Genomic DNA, 20332 nt, shown 5'->3' with positions numbered 1-20332 from the left:
TTTTTATTTTTATGTGTATGAGTGTATTGCCTGCATGTGTGTGAGTGTACCTGTGTCATGCAATGCCTGAGGAAGTCAGAAGAGGATATTGAATTCTTTTGGAATTGGAGTTATGAATGGTTGTTAGCAGCCATGTAGGAGCTGGGAATCAAACCCAGGTCCTCTGTAAGAGCAGCCAGTGCTGTTAAATGCTGAGCCAACTCTCCTGCCCAAATAAAAATTTAAAAAGGCTATAGTACTAACTTACGTATGTTTTTCAACATTTTAATTGCTTAATTTTAGTTTTGAAGACAGGGTTTTCCTCTATAGCTCAGTTCAAACTCATGACAGTTCTGTCTCAAGCTCCGGCATGCTAGGATAACAGGGGTATGGAACCATGTCCTGTTGTATGTTTTACAGGGAGTTATTCTGTGCCTATGCTGAGCCATGCCCACAGCCCCTCACTGGGGGACTCTAGGCTGCCACTCTGCCCCTGAGCCATGCCCCCAGCCCCTCACTGAGAGACTCTAGGCTGTCACTCTGCCCCTGAGACACACCCCTAGCCCCTCACTGGGGGATTCTGGGAAGGGACTTGGCTATTGATACATGTCCTCAGTCCTCTTTTTTACTTAGTTTGATGCTGTGTCTTGATAAATTTCCCAGGTTGGTCTGGATCTTTAAATCCTTGTGCTTCAGCCTCCTAAGGAGCTGGGCTGACCAATCTGCACCAACAGACTCAGCTTCAAAAAAACTTAGTACACTGAAAAAGAAAACCCATCTAAATTGTTGAGTGTTACCCCAACAATACCAAGACATTTGAAGATCAAGAAATCTATCAGTCTAATTGACTATCCTAATTGGATCAAGAGAAGGAAAATTGGATATTTATCTATTTAATTTCGGGACTACTTAAGCTATTTACAACTTAAAAATCTGCCAGATATTTTTAAAAGGATAGGAGAAACTTTACTCACTCTTTCCAAAGAACAGACTCCTCTCCCCAGCCTCCTTACGTAACAGGAAGGATGCTTGCCATGAGTAGCAGGTGGCCAAATTCTATTTGGCCATTCTTTTTTCATTCTTCTTTTTTTGTTTATTTGTATGTGTGTATTGCCTGCATGTTTGTATGCATGTTGTGCAGTGCCCATGGAAGAGAGGGTGTTGGATCCCCTAGAACTGGAGTTATGGACAGTTATTAGCTGCTATGTGGGTTCTGGGAATCAAACCCAGGTCCTCTGCAAGAACAGCCAGGGCTCTTAAATGCTGAGCATCTCTCCAGCCCCTAATTTATTTATTTTTATTTTATGTGTGTGAGTGTTTTGCCTGCATGAATGTGAGTGCACCATGTGTGTGCAATGCCTACGGAGTCCAGGAGAAGGTGTTGGATTTCCCCATAGACCAGTCTGGCCTCTATCTCACAGAGATCCACCTGCTATCTCTGTAAATTCGAGACCAGCATGGTCTACATAGCAAGCTCAAGTCAGCTGGGGAGATCCTGTCTCAAAAAAATCAGAAAAACCCACCAAAATAAGATCCATGTGCCTGTGCCTCCTAAGTGCTGGTTCTAAGTGTGTGTGTGTGTATGTGTGTGTGTGTGTGTGTGTGTGTATGCACAGAGGCATCTGCCTGCTGTCCTGCTCCATCTCTCTCTACCTTACTCCTTTCAGACAGGGTCTCTCACTGAATCTGGAACTAGGCTGGAACAGTCACTGAGCCCTGTCTTCCCTACTCCCCTTCAGTGTGATACCCAACTTGTTGCTAGGTACTAGGGATTCAAATTCAGATCCTCATGATTGCAAAGCAAACTCTCTTCTCTCTTACCCACTGAAGCCCCCCCCCCCGCCCTACCTAGTCTACCACCTTGTTTTTTCAGACAGGGTCTCTTACTGTCCTGGGGCTCACCTGTTCAGTTAGGCTGGTTGGCCAGTAAGCCCCCAGGGACCTTCTGGTCTCTGGATCCGGGATTGCAGGTGTGCACCACCATGCCTGGCTTTTGAATATTTGTTTGTTTGTTTGTTTGTTTCTTTCTTTTGTTCTTTCTTTCTTTAATCATTTAAAAATATTTTTATTTATTTATTTCTATGTGTATGAGTGTAGCCTGCATGTATGTAAGTGCACCTGTGTCATGTAATGCCTGTGGGGGTCAGAAGAAGGCATTGGATCCCCTGCACCTGGAGTTAAGGACAGTTGTTAGCTGCCATGTGGGTGCTAGGAATTGAACCCTGGATCTCCGTAAGAGTGGCCAGTGCCCTTAACTGCAGAGCCCACTCTCCAGGCCCCATACAAGCTTTTGATGTAGGTACCGTACTGTATTTGAACTTGGGTCCTCATGCTTGGTCAACAAGCATTTTACTGACTGAGCCATCTCCCCATCCCCTATTTTGATTTTTTGTTGTTTGTTTTTGAGACAGGGTCTCTCTGTAGCCCTGACTTGGAACTCACTGTGTAAACCGGGCAGGCCTCAATCTCACAGAGATCTGCCCACCTCTGCTTCCTGAGTGCTGGGACTAAAGGCGTGTACCATCACTCCTGGATCCCTGTTTTTATTTTTTGAAGTGTCTCACTAAATTGTCCAGCTTGGTCTTGAATTCATTCCATAGCCCAGGCTGGCCTTGAACTTGCCATCCTCCTGCCTCCTCAGTTGCCACCATGCCCAGCCACATTTGAGTTCATCAGCAGTATCTTTCCTGTCTCCTTGAGCCTATTTTTTACTGTTTTAAAAATAATTCTATTTATTTGTTTATTTAATGTATGTGGGTATTTTGACTATATGCATGCACACCATGTGGGTGCAGTGTCCACAGAGGCCAGAAGAGGGTGTTGGATCCCCTGGAACTGGACTTACATATGGTTGTTAGCAGCCATGTAGGTGCTGGGAACTGAACTCAAGTCTTCTGGAAGAGCAGCCTGGGCTCTTAACCTCTGAGCCACCTCTCCAGCTCAAGCCTGTTTTTTTACTTAAGTATGTGTTATTTGTTAAATATGTGTTATCCTGTCTGTCTGTCTGTCTGGTCACAGGGAGGCCCTGAAGAAGATGAAGGATGTATATGAGAAAACACCCCAGATGGGGGACCCAGCCAGCTTAGAGCCCCGGATCACAGAAACACTCAGCAACATTGAGAGGCTCAAGCTGGAAGTGAGGAAATATGAGGTCAGGTCACAGGCCCTGGGGAGGGGCAGGCGCCAGCTCTGTGAGTCACTGCTGGGTGGGGGATAGGGAAGCACAGTGGGGACAGAATCCATCTGCTTCCCATCAGAGCTTTGGGTGTGCATGAGTGATCTCAGAAAACGTACCCAATCCAGAGTGGGCTGACCTCGGTGCCCTGCCCTGGAACTCACCCTGTGATCCCCAACCAACCAACCAACCCCAGGCCTGGTTGGCAGAAGCTGAAAGCCGAGTCCTTAGCAATCGAGGGGACAGCCTGAGCCGCCATGCCCATCCCCCGGATCCTCCCACCACCGCCCCTCCTGACAGCAGCAGCAGCAGCAACAGTGGGTCCCAGGATAACAAGGAGAGGTGAGCTGGAAACCAGCAACAGGTGTGAGGTGGAGGGGAGAGCCCCTGCCTAGAATCCCCAGTGAGGGGCTGGGGGTGTGGCTCAGGGGTGGAGTGACAGCCTAGAATCCCCCAGTGACAGCCGGCATGTGGCTAGGGATCCAGGAGAATTTGGCTCATGTGCCTCTGTCCCCAACAGCTCAGAAGAGCCACCTTCTGAAGAGGGCCAGGACGTCCCCATCTATACTGAATTTGATGAGGACTTTGAAGAACCTGCATCCCCCATTGGCCAGTGTGTGGCTATCTACCAGTTTGAAGGTGTGACTAAGCCCTGGGGTGGGATTGAGGCAGTAGTTTCTTTTCTTGCTGCTGTGACAAAAGCAACTTAAGTTGGAGGTTGTATGTAGCTCAGTGGTAGAGAGCTTGATAGCACATGAGGTCCTAGGTTCAATTCCGAGCACTGCCCCCTAACAAAACAACTAAGGAAGGGTTTTATTATTTTATTTTTATTTATTTATTTAACTTTTTTGTTTTATTTATTTTTATGTGTACAAGTGATTTGCCTACATGTGTGTAAATGCACCAAGTACATGTAATGTTCACAGAGGCCAGAAGAGGGCATTGGATCCCCTGGAACTGGAGTTACAGATGGTTGTTAGTCACTTTGTGGGTGCTGGGAACTGAACCCAGGTCTTCTGCAAGAGCAGCCAGTGCTCTTAACTTCTGAATTCTTGCTCTAGCCCCTTATTTTTAATTTTATACCATTTAAAAAACTTATTTTGCATGTGTGCAGAGACCAGAGAACAACTTGCTGGCACTGGTTTTCTCCTTCCGCCATGTAGGTGTCCAGGACTGAGCTCAGGTCCTCAGGCTTGTTGGCACGTGCCTTTACCCAATGTGCCCTGAAGTTTTCCTTTTCTTTTTTCATTTTCTGAGAGAGGGTCTTCCTGTAGCCCCAGCTGGCCTGGAACTTGTTATGTAGCCCAGGCTGGCCTTTATCTCACATTCACCTACCTTTGCTTCTTGAGTGCTGGGATACAAGATGTGTGCCACCACGACCAGCAATTTCTCTTTCTTATTCTGTCCAGGCCCCCAGCCCATGGAATGGTGCTGTTGGTGCAGGGGTGGGTCTCCCACTTCAATTTACCTCATCTAGACTCTCCTACACAGACAAGCCCAAAGGTTTTCTCTCAGATGATTCTATATCCTGTCAAGCCTACAAGATTAAGGCATCTCACTCTGATACATCAGTTGCTTGGGGCAGTGCTTTCTGGTTAAATTTACCTAAATTGGAACTTGGGTCCTGTCCTCCCCATTTCCCAACAGGATCCAGTGAAGGTACTATCTCCATGTCGGAGGGGGAAGACCTCAGTCTGATGGAGGAAGATAAGGGTGATGGATGGACTCGAGTCAGACGGAAACAGGGAGGCGAGGGCTATGTACCCACCTCTTACCTCCAAGTCACGCTCAACTGAACCCCACCAGAGCCAGGAAGAGGGGCAGGGGCATCAGCTGCTGCTCCTGGGCTACAGGGGGCCCCCAGGACCTATGCACTTTATTTCTGCCCTTGTGGCTTTTGGCTGAAACCTGTTGAACCTGCTGTCCCTCCTCCCCACTCCACCTTACACCTCACAGGGACCCATCGTGCCTTCTTGAGTGGCTGTACATACTTGTCAATTAAGATCTTCCTGTTGATCAGCTTGGGCCAAGTTTTGTTTTATATTAAAAAATATATATTATATAAAGTTCTTGGTCCCTATGCCTCTGATATTGGGACTAGATTCTCAAAAGCTGCTTTCTGGACTCAGTGGTTAGGAGTGCTTGTTGCTTTTACATTTACAACCACCTGTAACTCCAGCTTCAGGGGATCTGACACCCTCTTCTGGCCAGCACAAGCAGGTGCACTCAGATGTGTACATACCAACAAACACACGTAATTTTTAAAAAGATTTTTATTTTAAAAAACATTTTATTTTGAGTGTATTGCCTTCATGTATGTAAGTGCACCTGTGTCATGCAATGCCTGTGGAAGTCAGAAGAGGTCATAGGATTCTCCTGGAACTGGAGTTATAGTTATTAGCTGTTAGCTGCTGTGTGGGTGCTGGGATCTGGACCTGGGTCCTCTGCAAGAGCATCTAGTGTACTGAGCCAGATGTGTAGTCCATGTGTATATGTGTGTGTATCAGTACTAGAGCCGATAGAGGTCAGAGGTGCTGGATCTTCTGGGGCTGGAATCACAGGTTAGCCACCTGACATGGGTGGGAACTGAGCTCAGGTTCTCTGAAAGAGCAGTATATACTCTTAGCCACTGAGCCGTCTCTTTTCCATGTTATTTATTATTTTTATTTTATGTGTATGAGTGTATTGCCTGCATGGGTCTAAGAGCACCCATGTCATGCAATGCCTATGGTGGTCAGAAGAGGATGCTCCGGAACTGGAGTTACAGTTTGTTAGTTGCCATGTGAGTGCTGGGAACCCAACTTGGGTTCCCTGCAAGAGCAGCCAGTGCTCTTAAGTGCTGAGCCATCTCTCCAGCTCCCCTTACCCCCCCTAATTTTTTTTGGGCGGGGGTCTTTTTGAGACAGGGTCTCCCTGTAGTCCCAGCTGTCCTGAAACTCACTATGTAGACCAGGCTGGACTTGAACTCACAGAGATCCGTCTGCCTCTGCCTCCCAAGTGCTGGGATTAAAGGTGTGTGTCACCATGCCCAGCTCATCCCCCCTAATTCCTTAAAGCTACTTTTTGTTTTTTTTTTTTGAGACAAGGTCTCCCTATAGCCCTTGATATGTAGATCAGGCTAGCCTGGATCTCAGAGATCCACCTGCCTCTACCTCTTAAATGCTGAGATTAAAGGCATGTGCCACCATGACCAGCCCTAAGCCACCTATGGGTCACATAGGGAATGAGGAAGGGAAGGTGAACTTGGGTACACCCCAGGCAATCCTTGTCCCTTCTGTGTAAGTCATCACTGAGTACTTGTGACTCCAGTAGAGGAAGAGAGGTGCCAAACTTCATTCCTCCTGTATGTGATTCAGCCTGCTCAGAGCAAGCAGCATTTATTGAGTACCTACTGTCTGCCAAGCATTCTCCACCTACAGTCTCATTCATGTATTGAACTTTCATTCTGGCCGCATTACCCTAGAAAGTAGTCTGCCACATATTAAAGACATGCATAGAGAGGTCAAATAATTAGCTGGAAGTCACACGGTATTTAATAGGTAGAGTCAAATCTGAACTTTGATACCAGATTTGCAAAATGTTTTGACTTTGAAAAGCCACCTGTTCACCATGTGGCTGCTTTTTGGGTGTCCTAGCTGCAGGGGAGACTATGAGGGGTTGTCTCCAGATACCTGGGTGGGTCTCTTGGTAAAAAGGAGGATGCTACTGCACCCCGCTTGGTCCATTCCTTGGAGTGGAGTCAATTTTTAATGGGGAAATTCCTGCAAACTTTGACTCCATCTTTTATGGAGGGGCATTCCAATCCACCATGAATTTTTTTTGAGACAGGGTCTCATGTAGCTAGCCCAGGTTATCCTCAAACTCACTATGTAACTGAGGCTGGTCTTGAATTCTTTTTGTTGTTGGTGGTTTTTGAGACAGGGTCTCACTGTGTATCCCTGGCTGGCCTAAATTTCACGGATTCACCTGCCTCTGCCTCCATAGTGCTGGGATTAAAGGTATGCACCACTGGCCAGGCTTGGGCTTGAATTCTTTTTTTTTATTTTTAATTAAAATTTTATTTATGCGTATGAGTTTTGCCTGCTTTTATGTAAATGTACCCGTGTCATGCAGTGCCTGCGGAGACCAGAAGAGGGCGTTGGATCCCTGGAACTGAAGTTATGAATGGTTGTTAGCCATCATGTGAGTGCTGGGAACGAAGGCCCAGTCCTCCATAAGACTGGCCAGTGCGCTAACCGCTCAGCATCTCTCCAGGCCCAGCCTTGAATTCTTGATCTTTACATCTTCAGTTCCCAAGTGCTGCGGTTACAGGTGTGGGCCCCCTGCGCAAGATTAACCATGAGCCTCTTGAAGAGCTTGGGGCAATTTTCTTGGTCTTTTGGGGAGTTCCCCCAAAGTGTGGAGGTCCCCTCCAGAGTACAGATGGAGTGGGGCTCGGTTCTCAGCCATGAGGCTCTAGACGTTCAGACAGCACGCAAAGGACACGATGGAACTTCTCCAGGCGTTCGGCTCTGGGGGCCTGAGCGCCACGACTCCCCCAGAGCAGCCTTCGTAGGAAGCTGGTGGTCAGAGCTTCTCTCAGTTCTAAGTTAGGCTGGAATCCTGTAGGCAAAGTCAGGTATGGTGGGGGTGGGGCCCAGGCCTCTCCCTATACCGGTCTTCCAATCCTAGGGACTTTGACCTAGCAGAAGCCAGATGGGACTGGGCAGGGGTTACAGGGGAAAGGGGGCCCCTGGGATCTATGCAAGAACGAGAGTGGGGTACCACAGGGGCCTCGTGGAGCTGGGCTCAGCCAGGAGGCATGGGGCGGCCTGTCTAGGGACAAGATTCAGGGATCCCCACCATAGGGGCTATGCCCGGAGGCAGGATTGAAGGACAGGGCTGGTCAGCTTGGTAACCTTTGGGCTGTAACAGGCCACTTTGGAGGGTGGAGCGTCCAAGGGTTTTAGAAATGACCCAGGATAAGGAATCTTAGGGTCTGGGTTGGCCCTGGGTAGGAAAGAAGTGTAAGTCCGAGACCAGGATATGGGTGGGCCTAGGCAGGGGAGGAATCGGGATCTGGGCAGGATGTGGGCAGGCCTAGAACAGGGGGAGGAGTCAGGATCTGGGCACGTAGGAGAGGGAGGGACCGAGGAAACGTGCAGAAGGAGCCTGGCGGGAGGGCGAGGCCTAGGACACAGGGCTCAGGGACTTAGAGAAGACTTGAGGAGATTACCAAAGTGGAGCCTTGCCCAAGGGGCAGGAGTCCTTTCGAGGTGAGGCCAAGCAGAAGTAGGGACTAGGTCAAGGTGGGGCCTAGGGTCATTTTGGAGAGAACCAAGCCCAGTTTTCCCAGGTAGGATGTTGGGGGCGAGACCTCATGGAGGTAGCTCCCCGGGGTATGGTGGTCCCTTTGGGAGTGGAGAGCAATATTTGGAGCTCTGATTAGTGTTGGTAATGGGGGATGGGTGTGCATGCTTGGGGACAGCCCCACCCCCCCGGGGGTGTGGCGTCCCAGTTGGGCGGGACTTGAGAAGCTTGGTTTGGGGCTGGGGGGCAGGAGGGGGTCGCTCACCTCGCAGGCTCTGGACAGCAGTTCTGCGGAACTGGGGCGCGTCGCGGGCCACCTGCCGAACCCCTTGCAGAATGCGTAGCAGGCGGTCGCAGCCCTCGTCCAGCGGCCCCTCGAGCTCCTCGCCCTCCAGCAGGCGCACGGCGGGCACCACGTGTGGCACGGCAACCTCTTTGGGGTCCGAGGGTCCTGCAGAGGTGGGGAAGGGTCGGATCTGGGTTTGAGGCAGTGGGAGGGGGCGGAGGGTGGAGCCTAGGAAAGAGCAAGGGCGGGGCTTGTGCACAGCCAGAGAGGGTCCAGGGCAACGTGGAGCGCAGGGGAAGAGGAGGGTGGTGTCTGGAATGGAGGGCCGGGCCCAGGACACAAATGTTTCACGGGGCTGAGGCAGAGGGAGGCCGACAGAAAGGTTAGAGCCTAGCTTCAAGGGCAGGAGCCCCTGCCATGTGGGGCCTAGGATGCTGTCACAGGAAGGGGCAGGGCCCAGGGTAAGGATACAGTCAAGCACAGGCTCAGGCCTAGGGACTAGGAGGGCGAGATCTAGGGCAAGGGGTGGAGCCAAGGACAGGCCCACCGCAGGGGAGAAGCTTAAAGTTGGAAAATAGTCTAGGGAAGGCAGAGCCTAGGATGGGGCAGAACCTGGGGCTTGGAGGAGACTAGGATAGGGGAGGAGCCTGGGGCAGAGAAGCGCTTAAGATGGAGGCCCACCGTAGGAGTGGCGTAAACATTAAAATGGCTTGGGACTCTAGGTAGGGCTTAAATCTAGACTCTCACTTACCTGTGCCTTCATCCAGAGTCCGCATCAGCGGTTTTAACTCTTGCTCAAAGGCCAGTGCTGCCTCCGTGTGGCTCCTTCGAAGGTGGCGCCACGTATTTTCCAACCTGGATATCTGGAGGATGAGACAGGAGCCTAATTCTCCCCCTTTTCCCAGCCACCTGCACCCGGACTTCCTCCCCATCCCTGCCCCCCCCCACACCTGGGGCATGAGCAAGGCGCCCATGACTCCAGCCAGTCCCAGCAGGTCCCCAGCCGCCCCTGGCCTCAGTGCCAGTGCCACCTCCACCAGGCCTCTCAGTGCAGCCGCGCGCTCCTCCAGGGGCCCGGAGCAACCCAGCACCACCAGTGCAGAGGCCAGTGACAGAGTCTCGATCCTGCAGAGGTGGAATGCAAGGGTCTAGGGGCAGTAGGAGAGTTTGTGATGGGAGGGGGAGGGAGGAAACAGGAAGTGTCATTGCTCCCAACCCTCTCCACCATGGGGAACTATTTGGAGAGGGGAGGGAATATAGATCCCCCCACACCTCACCTCTCCAGCAGTTCCAACCTCAAGCGCTGGCCGTGGGGAAGTGTGAGTAGCTCCAGGCCAGAGGTCACCCCCATGGCATTTCTCTGACCCTTGGTCACTCCCAGGAGGCCTATAGCCTGGGCAGAGGAACAGAGAAGTGAGGGGAACAGACCATGTAGATGTCACGGGCCCTGCTCTGGCTTCAGCCCCTGTAGGGAAGCCTTTTTCTCCTCACTGAAACCTTGTCTCAAGGAGGGTGTGTGTGTGTGGGGAATCCTAAGAGTGGAGAAGAAAACTCACAAGGGTCAGGAAGTGTGGGAAACTCACAAGGCCCAGGAAATGGAGGAAAATTATAAGGGTCAGAAAGTGGAGAAACATAAAGTTCAAGAAGCTCCCCCAAAGTTACAAGATTCACAAGGTTCCCTCCCCAAGGTTTCATAAGCAACAGCCGTTGCTGGTGAGAGGAGACGTCTGTGGAGCTGCCTGCAAAGCTGTGCCAGGAACTTCAGGGATGCAGCTTTCCTGAGCCATTGCCCAGGCTGGCCTGCGCTTCTGAGGTGCTAACGCTGTCTCATCCCTGCCCCTCTAAGTAACTCCTCTCCCATACTCCTGTAAGTAACTCCAATAAACTCATCAATTCACTAAGCTGGACTTGGGTGGAACAGTTTCTTCTCTCTTTGGTGTCCTGGGTGACTAGACATTTGTTTATGTCTCCGTCAGGAAGTCACAATAGTCCCTTGTGGTGGAGGACCCTGGCAGGTGACCTACCTGGCAATCCACCAACAGCAGATGCAGGGCAGTGCTCTCAGGATGGTGCTCCACAAACAAGCCCCGGAGAGTACTCAAAACTGTGGGGTCCAGGGGCCGATTTTGGGGACCCAGTAGGCGGGAGGGGTGGTCAGGGGGGCTGAAAGAGACCTCAGCTCTCGGTCTCACAAAACATCTATTTCTCTCTTCCTCTTCCTCCTCCTCGGCTTCCCACCACGGGGTGTTTGGCTCTGTGCAGCTTGGTTTGGGGGCTATTTTTTGGGTACTGGGCACTCGGGGAAGGAGTTCACAGTACGTTGGGGGGCGCTCAGAGGTCAAGAAAGGTGTCCGGAGTGGCTTGGTGGGTGCCTTTGCATGAAGTTGTCCATCAGAAGCTCTGAGATTGTCAGCAGTGGTCCCCAAACGAGCCAGAGCCTTCACCAATGTGGGGTCACTGCCTGTGCGATGCAGGGCGGGCCTAGGCATATTGGAAGTTCCTGGGGGGTGTGAAGGGGGTCAGATGAGGTGGGGATGGGAGTGCACAGAAAAAATAGCTTAATGGCTTGGAGAAGGGAAGTATCTGGCTTTCCTTCAGGTGCTGGTTCACAGAAATAACAGGGAACACACCCCTCATCTTGGCCAAAACTTTGAGCCTTGACAATCTAACCAGGATAAATGACACACTTACCAAGGGCTTGAAAACTAACCTTCAGGACTTTGTTCATGTTCTGAATTCTGATACAATAGTCTGAGTTTGAGTGTGTGTGTGTACATGTTTATGCGCTGGTATGTGCACACACATGTGTGAATGTGGAGGCCAGGAGAGAACCTTGGGTGTCAGTCCCTAGACACTGTTTACCTTTTCTTCTTAAATTTTTGGACCTATTTATTTTTACTTTATGTGTATGAGCATTTTCCCCGTATGTATATAAGTGCACATGTGTGCAGTGCTCACAGAGGCCTGAAGAGGGAATCAGATCCCCTGGAACTGGATTTATAGATGGTTGTTAGCTGCCCTGTGGGTGCTGGGAACCAAATCTGGGTCCTCTGAAAGTGCTCTTAACTGCTGAACCATCTCTCCATCCCTCCTTTTTTTGAGGCAGGGTCTCTCACTGGCCTGGGGCTCACTGATTCAACTAGGCTGACTGAGCAGTGAGCCCTAGCAATCCTCCTTGTACCTTCCCAGGACTAGGTTAGAAGCCCACATCACCGTGTCTTGCCTCTTTTTTCTTCTTTTTTCTTTTCTCTTTCTTTAATGTGGGTTCTGGGGCGCAAACTCATGGCTTTCTGTTTGTATGGGAATCACTTTACTGACTGAGCTAGCTACCCAAGTTCCTCTCTTTCTCTCTCTCTTTCTCTCTCTCTCTCTCTCTGTTCATGTGGGTAAAGTGTGGATGCACATGTGCCATGGTGCATGTGTGGATGTCCGCATGTGTGGAAGTCAGAGGGCAGCCTCAACCGTGGCCCCTTCTGCCTTGTTGGGGGCCTCCTGATGTTCACTGCTTTGTATGCCAAGCTAGCTGGTGATGAGCCTCCGGGGTTCTCGTGTCTCTATCTCCTACCTTTGCCTTAGGTGTGCTGGGGTTACAGATATGAGCTCGCATGTTTGGCTTTACATGGGTTCTGGGGAGCTGAACCCTGATCTTCATGCAAGTGATTTACCACTGAGCCATCTCCTCAGCCCTCCCCACCCATTCTGAGACAGAGTCTCAATGGATAGGGTGGGCTGGTCTTGAACTCGAGATGCACCTGTCTCAGCCTCCCAAGTAGCCTCCATGACAGGCACACACCTGTAGCCCTGATGCATACATACACTTTGATACACACTCACAAGGTGTGTGGCCCCGTGTCAGTGCCAAAAGCTGGCATCATTTGCCAGAGCATGAAGTCAGGGCTCTGAGAAGGGGGAGCTGACAGCCTGAACTTCAATTGGGGAGTGAGTGGAGGGCCAGTCTGCCCTGTGCTGCCCTGGGGGACCCTCACCTGCTCCAGGGTGATCTGCGTCCCTTCCTGAGTGCTCCAAGTCTGCAGGGTGACTGGTACTCCACTTCCTCATTCTGGAGGACAGAAATGAGTGAGAGCTATAGACCCAATTTCAGCAGAGAAAACCCCATTTGAAGTTCTGGTCAACCAAACAAGCTCATCAAGCTCCCAGTGACGTTTAGTAATACCATCTTTATTTGTATTTTATTATTACTTTAAAAATATTTATTATATTTTATTATTTTATATGTATGAGTGTATTGCCTGCATGTTTGTAAGTGCACCCATGTTGTACAGTGCCTGCGGCGGTCAGAAGAGGGTGTTGGCTCCCCTGGAACTGGAGTTTTGGACAGTTGTTAGCTGCCATGTGGATGCTGGGAACTGCACCCAGGTCCTCTGCAAGAGCAGTCAGTACTCTTAACTGCTGAGCCATCTTTCCAGCCCCTTATTATTTGTTTTAATTTTATGTGTAGGAGTGGTTTACTTGCATGTATGTAAGTGCACCATGTGTGTGCAATGCCTATGGAGGCCAGAAGAGGACAGCGGCTCCCCTGGAACTGGAGTTAGAGATGGTTGCTAGCTGCTTAGCTGCTTTGTGGGTGCTGGGAACTGAACCCTGGTCTCCTGGAAGAGCAGCCAGTGCTTTTACCAACTGAACCATCCCTCTAGCCCCCTTTATTAATTTACTTTAATTCTGAGATGGGACTGTCAATGGTTCTGTGTTTCTGTCATCCCAGGTCTTATTGGCTGGAGGCAGAGTTCAGGATCATCCTCAGCTACATAGTGAGTTTGAGGCCAGCCTGGAGCTAAATGAGACAGGGGCTGAAAATAAAGAAAAGGAAAAGCAACGGATGGTTTGTACCTGAGAGGCCTGCTCTGGGCTAGGCTGTCAGTGAGTGCATCCTCGCTAAAGCTGCGCCTCAGGGGCCCCTGGCGAGTCACAGGCCTGGAGGCCACAGCTCCTGTGGCTTGGGACAGTAGGCGGCGGCCAGTCACGTAATTGTGGACCAGTGCTGACATGCTGGGAAACCTTTCATCTTCCAGCTGAAAGAGGGCCTTGGGGCGGCCTGGCCGGGGGCGTAGTACCACACGGAACACCTCGAAATGTAGGGGCTTGCCTCCCCAGCGGCAGGAGATGATGGGGTGGCCCCCACGGGATCCTGAAGCACGAACTAGGAAGTCTCCATCTCGTAGTAGAAGGCCTTCAGCTTCCTGAGGATGGAAGGGAACAGAAGGCAGTATTTAGAGACTTGTCCAGCCCCTCTCCCCTCCTCTCCCAACACTCAACAAAAGCACCACAGTACTGGGGATAGAACCAGGACGCCAAACATGCTAACCACAACCCCAGCCCCTTACTGGGGATTCTGGGCTGTCACTGTACCTCTGAGCCATACCCTCAACCCCTCACTGGGGGAGTCTAGGCTAGTGTTCTACTGCTGAGTTGTGCTCCCAGCATTACTGCTTTTTTTCTTTTTTTTTTGAGACAGGATCTCTCTATGTAACCCAGGCTGGCCTTGAATTGGAAATCGTCCTGCCTCAGCCTCTCCAGTGTTGGGATAACCGGTGTTTGCTACCACATCTGGCTCAATAGGTATTTGGTTTTGATTCTCACTGTATAGATTGGAAAACTGAGACCCAGGAAAATCAAATATCTTGTTCAAGATTCCATAGAATGTAAGCCATAGGGCTAGGATCTGGACACAGGATATCTGTTTCCAGGGTGTGTGATTTCAAGCACTTAACTTTCTGTCTTGCCATAATTTCATTAGCTGTCCAGGGTCCCAGGGCTTTGGAGTGTGACACAGAATTTGAGATGGGGATGGGGAGTCTCAACTTGAGAGAGAAATGCCAGAAGAGAGATGCTACCCAGAGGGGGAGACAGGCAGGAGCAACAGGGGTAATTTGAGGATAAGAACTCTCTTTAGACTCCATCACCATCCTCTACAGTATCCCAAGAAAGGGTGCTTTAAGTGCAGAGATTGACAGCTCCTAGTCAATGATGCTTTAAGAGCGTCTCCAAGTCTCCTAGACACCCCTGCCAACAGACTTTGACTGGATGTCCCTCATCCAACACTCAGGTTTTCCCACCCCACTGTGGGAGATTCTCTCCACCAGATGGTGCTAAGGCCGGTAGGGTTGATACCTGATGGGACAGGGGACCATGGTACCAGGGCTGGTTGGTGAGGTCCTCTTCATCCTGTGGCACCTGCATGGAACTCTTGGGAGAGGGTTTTAGAACTGATCTCTGTGTGTTCATCCAGCCTTGGGCTTCTGCATCTGCAAAATGGGAGCAATGAACTCTTTGTACCAAGGGGCTGGTTCCCAACCTTTCAATCTCATCTTATTTATTTATTTTAGCACTGTCCTAGTAGTTTAATTGTCTACTTAACAGAGCTTAGAGTCACCTGAGAAGGGAGTCTCAGTTGAGGGATTTCCCACATCAGATTGGCCTGTGGGTATGTCTGTGGGGGACTGTCTTGATTGATGATTGTGGTAGTCCGAATGAGAATATCCCCCATAGGCTCCAAGTATTTGGACAGTTGGTTCCCATTTGGTGGTGCTGTTGGGGGAGGTCCTGGAACCTTCAGGAGGTGTGGCCATGCTGCAAGAAGCAGGTCACTGGGGGTGAGCTTTGAGAGCAGATAGCCACGTCCCAATTTCCAGTCTGTCTCTCTTCTTCCTGTGCCTGCCTAAGATGTGAGCCCTCGGCGTTCTGCTCCAACTACCTCCTGTTGTGCCTTCTGCCATGATGGACTCTTAGCCTCTGGAATGGCAAACCTAATTTAATTAACTCTTCCTTCTACATGTTGCCTTGCTTATGGTGTTTTATCACAGCAGCAGAAAAGTAACGAATGCAGTGATTGATGTCCAGTCCACTGGGGGGGGCCAGCATTCCCTGTGCAGGGTGTCTTGGACTGTATAAGAAAGCTGGCTAAGCTGTGAATGAGCCAGCGAACAGCATTCCTTCATGGTTTCTGCTTCATGTTCCTGCCTCTGTCCCTGCCCTGACTCCTTCAGTGATACCCTGCAACCTACGAGCTGAAAGACACTCTTTCCTTCCCAAGCTGCTTTTGGTCAGTGTTTTATCACAGCAACAGAAATCAGACTAGAACAAGCCATCATACAGAACGATGGGTCTCATCACATTTTCGTATCTGTATAGACTATACTCTGCTCACACGCACCCCATCCCCTCTCTTTTGATTCATTTTTGTGTACACGTTGAGTGTGCACATATATGTGTGCCCTTGTGCATGTGGAGGCCTAGGATGATGCTGGGTGTCTTCCTTTATCACCCCATGCCCTATTCTCCTGAAGCAGAGTCTCTCACTGATCCTGAAGGTGGCCATTTCTGCTAGGCTGACTGGCCAGTGAGCTCCTGGAATCTTCCCGTCTCTGCCCCACAAAGCTGGTGTTACAGGTTTATACAAGTCTATGCTTGGCATTTTACGTGGGATCTGGGATTTGAACTTAGGCCCCAATGCCTGTGCAGCAAACTTTCTTGCCCACGGAGCCATTTCCTCAGCCCCCATTGACCTCTCTTGTCCCCTTCTCCCACCATACTGGCTTCTCTCCTCCTTTTTGTTTTGAGACAGGTTCTCTCTATGAAACCCTAGCCCCAGCCCCAACTTGCTATATTGAAAAGGCTGCCCCAGACTCGCAGAGATTCGCATACCTCTGCCTCTTGAGCACTGAGACTGAAGACGTGTACCACCACCCCTGGCTCCTTCCTGTTTCTGAATAGTTCCCTTTTTACTTTGTGTCATACACACACACATACATGTATACATACACTTAATTATATCTAGAGCATAAACACACATGACATAGTATATCACATATATTTTTAAATATTTTATTTATTTACTTATTTTGGTTGTTTTGAGACAGGGTCTCCCTGTAGCCTCAGCTGGCCTGGAACTCACTATGTAGACCAGGCTGACCTTGAACTCACAGGGATCTGCCTCTGCTTCTGAGTGCTGGGACTAAAGGCAGGCACCACTGCACCTGGCTTTTTTAAAAAAAAAAATTATTTATTATTTTTATTTTATGTGTATGAGTGTATTGCCTGCATGTATGTGTCGTGCAGTGCCTGCAGAGGACAGAAGAGGTTGTCGGATCCTCTGGAACTGGAGTTAAGGACAGTTCGTAGCTTCCATGTGGGTGCTGGGAATCAAAGCTGGGTCCTTTGCAAGAGCAGTCAGTGCTCTTAACCGCTGAGCCATCTCTCCAGCCCCTACACCCGGCTTTTTATTTATTATTTTTATTTTATTTGTATGAGTGTGTTGCCTGCATGTATGTAAGTGTACCCATGTGGTGCAATGCCCATGGAGGTCATGTGCTGGATTCTCAACAACCTGACTATCCCCTCTTCCTACACCTCCTTCACTTGTAAGCACCTCACAGGACCCAAAAATTCCTCAGAGACTTTCTTTTTCTTTTCCTTTTGTGTGTGTGTGTGTGTGTGTGTGTGTGTGTGTTTTGCTTATATGTATGTAAGTGCACAGTATGTACAGTGCCTATGGGAGCCAGAAAAGGGCATCATATCCCCTGGAACTGGAGTTACAGACAGTTGTTAGCCGCCATGTGGGTGCTGGCAACTGAACCTGGGTCCTCTGCAATAGCAGCCAGTGCTCTTAATCACTGAGCCATCTCTCCAGACTCCAGATATTCTAAATTGACAAGCAATTTATGGCCATGTTTTCGTCCACATATATATGTGCATACATTATGTATAATGTTAAGTATGTTAATATTAATAATATATTTTAATATTAATAATAAATTACATATTTCATACTGAGAATTGAGCCAAGGCCCCTTTCAGGACAAGCATGAGTTCTGCCACTGAGCCGTACTCTCAACCCCAGCTTATATCTATTTATACACAAATAAAGTGTACTTGTAAATAAATATGTAGCATACAAAATCAAAAGTATATACATGTGTCCTACTCTCCTTTCTGTTGCTCTAATAAACATGCTGACCAACAGCAACTTGGGAGAGGAAAAGATTTATTTGACCTACATGTCCAAGCCACAGTCCATCATTGAGGCAAGTCAGAATAGGAACTCAATCAGGAACTGAAGCAGAGGGCTGGAGAGAGCTCAGAAGTTAAGAGCACTCATTGATTGCTTTTGCAGAGGACACAAGGTCAGTTCCCAGCACCCACATGGCAGCTAACAACCATCTCTAACTCCAGTTCCAGGCTCTCTGGCACCCTCTTCTGGCCTCTGTGGGCACTGCACTTATGTGGCATACACTCACACAGATAAACACACATATACATAAATATATATGTATAAATATGAAAATATATATAAGTGGCTACAAGTATCTTGCTTACTTTAGTTACAGTTATTAAACCAGGTGTGGTGGCACATGCCTATAATTCCTGCACACAGAAGGCTGAGATAGGAGGATCATGAATCAAGGCTAGCCTGGGCTACAGAGTGAGTTGTAGACTAGCCAGGGCTATAGAATGAGACCCTGTCTTTTTAAAAATAAAACATAAAATAAAATGAAAATTAAAGTTAGTGATTTCTCACAGGCATGTGTGTGTATTAACTCTCTAACAGAACACAATTTTTGTTTATTTTTTGAGGCCTCATCTCCTGTAGTCCAGACTGGCCTTGAACTCCTGATCCTCCTACCTCCAACTTCTGAGTGCCTCTAGGTGTGATCTTTAAACCACCTTGAAGAGATATAGCTCAGTGGGTAGAGTGTTGTTCTAGCACGCAGGAGGTCCTGGTTTAATCCCCAGCACCATATAAATGGGACATGGTGTTGCATGCCTTTAATCCCAGCATTCAAGAGGCAGAGGCAAAGTAGATCTTGGTGAGATTGAGGCCAGTGTGTTCTACAGTTTGAGTTCCAGCTCAGCTTGGGTTACAGGGAGACCCTGTCTCAAAATCAAAAGCAAAAATCCAAACCAAACCAAACCAAAACAATAATGCATTTTGAATTTCTACTTGTAGATTTTGTATTATATTATGATGATCAGATTTTAGCTGTCAGACATTTCCACAGTTCTTTGATTATTCCACAAATCTCAAATATCTGGCATAGAAACTGCTTTGGGTGGGAGAGAAGGGAGTCTACAGTCTTTGGCTATGTCTCTGTCTGTTGGTTTCCTGTGTCTCTCTGTTTGTCTCTCTCCACTCCACTTGCTAAGGTCTTAAGAACCTAGAGGTGACAGTGGCCAGGCCTGGAAGGCAGGCAGTAGGGATTCTTGCCTCCTGAGTCAGCCACTTGGGGCCAGGCGGTTCCCAGATCTCTGCAGTGGAGGGCTGTCTCCAGGTGCTGCATACCTGAATCAAGGTGTGTTCTGTGAAGGCTTCCGGTTTGCCAGTTGGGCCAGGCCCTACAACTTGGTCTGTAAACTTCAGAACTCTCAAATTCTTGTCTCTGATATAACCATCTGTGGGAATGGAGGCAGGGTAGTGTCAAGCTCTCGTTCAAGTTTGGGCAGCTCAAGGAAGGCACCGGTCAGCCCCAGGTCAAAGAAGTCACATTCCTGCCTCAGTTTTTTTTTTTTTTTTTTTTTTTTGAGGGGGGGTGGCTAACTTATTTGAGCAGAGGAGAAAAAAAAAATCAAGCAAGGGTCTGGATAAACATTTACCTTTTCTGTATCTTTGTGTACAGATGTGTTCAGGGGTGCAGACAGAGCACACAGACATGGACCGGGGTTCAGGGTCTCACCTTTGAGCCAATGTAGATGATTGAAGACTCCTAAAACCCCCATCGCCCCGCAAAGCCCATGGGGGAATGAGGAAAATTATTTTGAAGAGTTAAGGGTGCAATAATAGGAAAGTTTGAGAAGGTGGCAGGGTTCTTTTATCAAATCAAATCTAATTCTTTTTTAGTGCGTGTGTGTGTGTGTGTGTGTGTGTGTGTGTGCGCGCGCGCGCGCGTTCATACCACAAACCGCTCGCAGGTAACAGGATAACGTTGTGTCCTCACTTCTCTCCCTATCGAAGTCATCAGAATTTCTCAGCAAGCTCCTCCACCCGCTGAACCATCTTGCAGCCCTGGCCTGGGGATCTTTAAGTAGGAAAGGCCCTTCCAGGAGATGGTGACCTGTGAGCTGAGACCCAGGTTTGGACTGATCTAGTCTGGCAAAACTCTGGGGTCCCCGGGTGGTAGTAGCAGGGTTCAGCAAGTGGAAAGAACGAAAGGGTAAGATAGATTGCTTTTGATGTTTTCATAGACTACGCAGTTGATGCGAGGTTCTTCCAAGGAGTGCACCCCGTTTTAAACCAAAGCGGCGAGTCTAGGAGGGCTTGTGGCCAGCGAGGGGCAGATCTGGATTTGCGATGACCCAATAGAAAGTGGAAGCAGGTAGGGCAGGAAACCCGCTTGGACAGGCGCGCCCGGGGCCACCCAGGCACGCCCAGGTACGCGGACACGAGTGACTCGGCGGCCGCTCACCCTTCCACTCCCCTGCAGACGCACCTGGATGGATCCTCAGCTTCTCCCTTGGAGTTGATGGTCACACCCTGATCAGTAGGGATCCCTGGATCATTCCACGGTACCCCCACTCCCCTGGGCCGGGCCTGAGAGATCTAAACACTCTGGGGCAGAGCCGCGCTGCCTGCGCCCTAGACAGGTCCAGCC

At 49.5% G+C, this 20332-nt stretch overlaps 3 protein-coding genes across 9 annotated transcripts in view; 2 read left to right on the top strand and 1 right to left on the bottom strand.

Annotated features, from left to right (window-relative positions):
* Nucleotides 1-5173, top strand: part of Trip10 (thyroid hormone receptor interactor 10) — a 16993-nt gene extending 11820 nt beyond the window's left edge. For both annotated transcript variants that reach the window (XM_008836895.3, XM_008836896.3), the window contains 4 exons: nt 2998-3130; nt 3351-3496; nt 3675-3793; nt 4802-5173. In XM_008836895.3, coding sequence (XP_008835117.1) covers nt 2998-3130; nt 3351-3496; nt 3675-3793; nt 4802-4950 — 547 coding nt within the window. In that variant the 3' untranslated portion in view covers nt 4951-5173. The remainder of the gene's footprint in view (nt 1-2997; nt 3131-3350; nt 3497-3674; nt 3794-4801) is intronic.
* Nucleotides 5174-7238: 2065 nt separating this feature from the next.
* Sh2d3a (SH2 domain containing 3A) lies at nt 7239-20265 on the bottom strand. Of its 6 annotated transcripts, XM_017799159.2 has the most exons (11): nt 20171-20265; nt 19027-19136; nt 14859-14992; nt 13578-13927; nt 12716-12789; nt 10754-11229; nt 10007-10122; nt 9680-9854; nt 9481-9592; nt 8709-8894; nt 7239-7756 (listed from the first exon to the last, which is right to left on the bottom strand). In XM_017799159.2, the coding sequence occupies exons 3-11, from the start codon at nt 14970-14972 to the stop codon at nt 7596-7598; spliced, it is 1764 nt and encodes a 587-aa protein (XP_017654648.1). In that variant the 5' UTR covers nt 14973-14992; nt 19027-19136; nt 20171-20265; the 3' UTR covers nt 7239-7595. The 6 variants fall into 6 exon arrangements, with proteins under 6 accessions (XP_017654648.1, XP_017654646.1, XP_029421151.1 ...); XM_017799157.2 differs by having other exon boundaries at nt 9481-9854; XM_029565291.1 differs by lacking the exon at nt 7239-7756 and having other exon boundaries at nt 8486-8894.
* Vav1 (vav guanine nucleotide exchange factor 1) overlaps nt 8781-20332 on the top strand; it is a 67466-nt gene continuing 55914 nt past the window's right edge. The window contains exons 1-2 of the mRNA XM_029565287.1: nt 8781-8902; nt 10418-10596. The gene's annotated coding sequence lies outside the window, so the exon portion shown is untranslated. The remainder of the gene's footprint in view (nt 8903-10417; nt 10597-20332) is intronic.

Source organism: Nannospalax galili, unplaced genomic scaffold (genome assembly GCF_000622305.1).
Source record: "Nannospalax galili isolate Female #2095 unplaced genomic scaffold, S.galili_v1.0 scaffold77, whole genome shotgun sequence".
NCBI lineage: Eukaryota > Metazoa > Chordata > Mammalia > Rodentia > Spalacidae > Nannospalax > Nannospalax galili.
Note: the sequence above shows the minus strand (reverse complement) of the source record. Positions and strands in the feature narration are given on the sequence as shown.

Coding starts and splice junctions, on each gene's coding strand:
- Sh2d3a (XM_029565288.1), bottom strand. CDS start 14,972: ATGAACACACAGAGATCAGTTCTAAAACCCTCTCCCAAGAGTTCCATG. Junction 13,928..14,858: donor ATGGTCCCCTGTCCCATCAG/GTATCAACCCTA, acceptor TTCCATCCTCAG/GAAGCTGAAGGCCTTCTACT. Junction 8,895..9,480: donor GACTCTGGATGAAGGCACAG/GTAAGTGAGAGT, acceptor CCACCTCTGCAG/GACCCTCGGACCCCAAAGAG.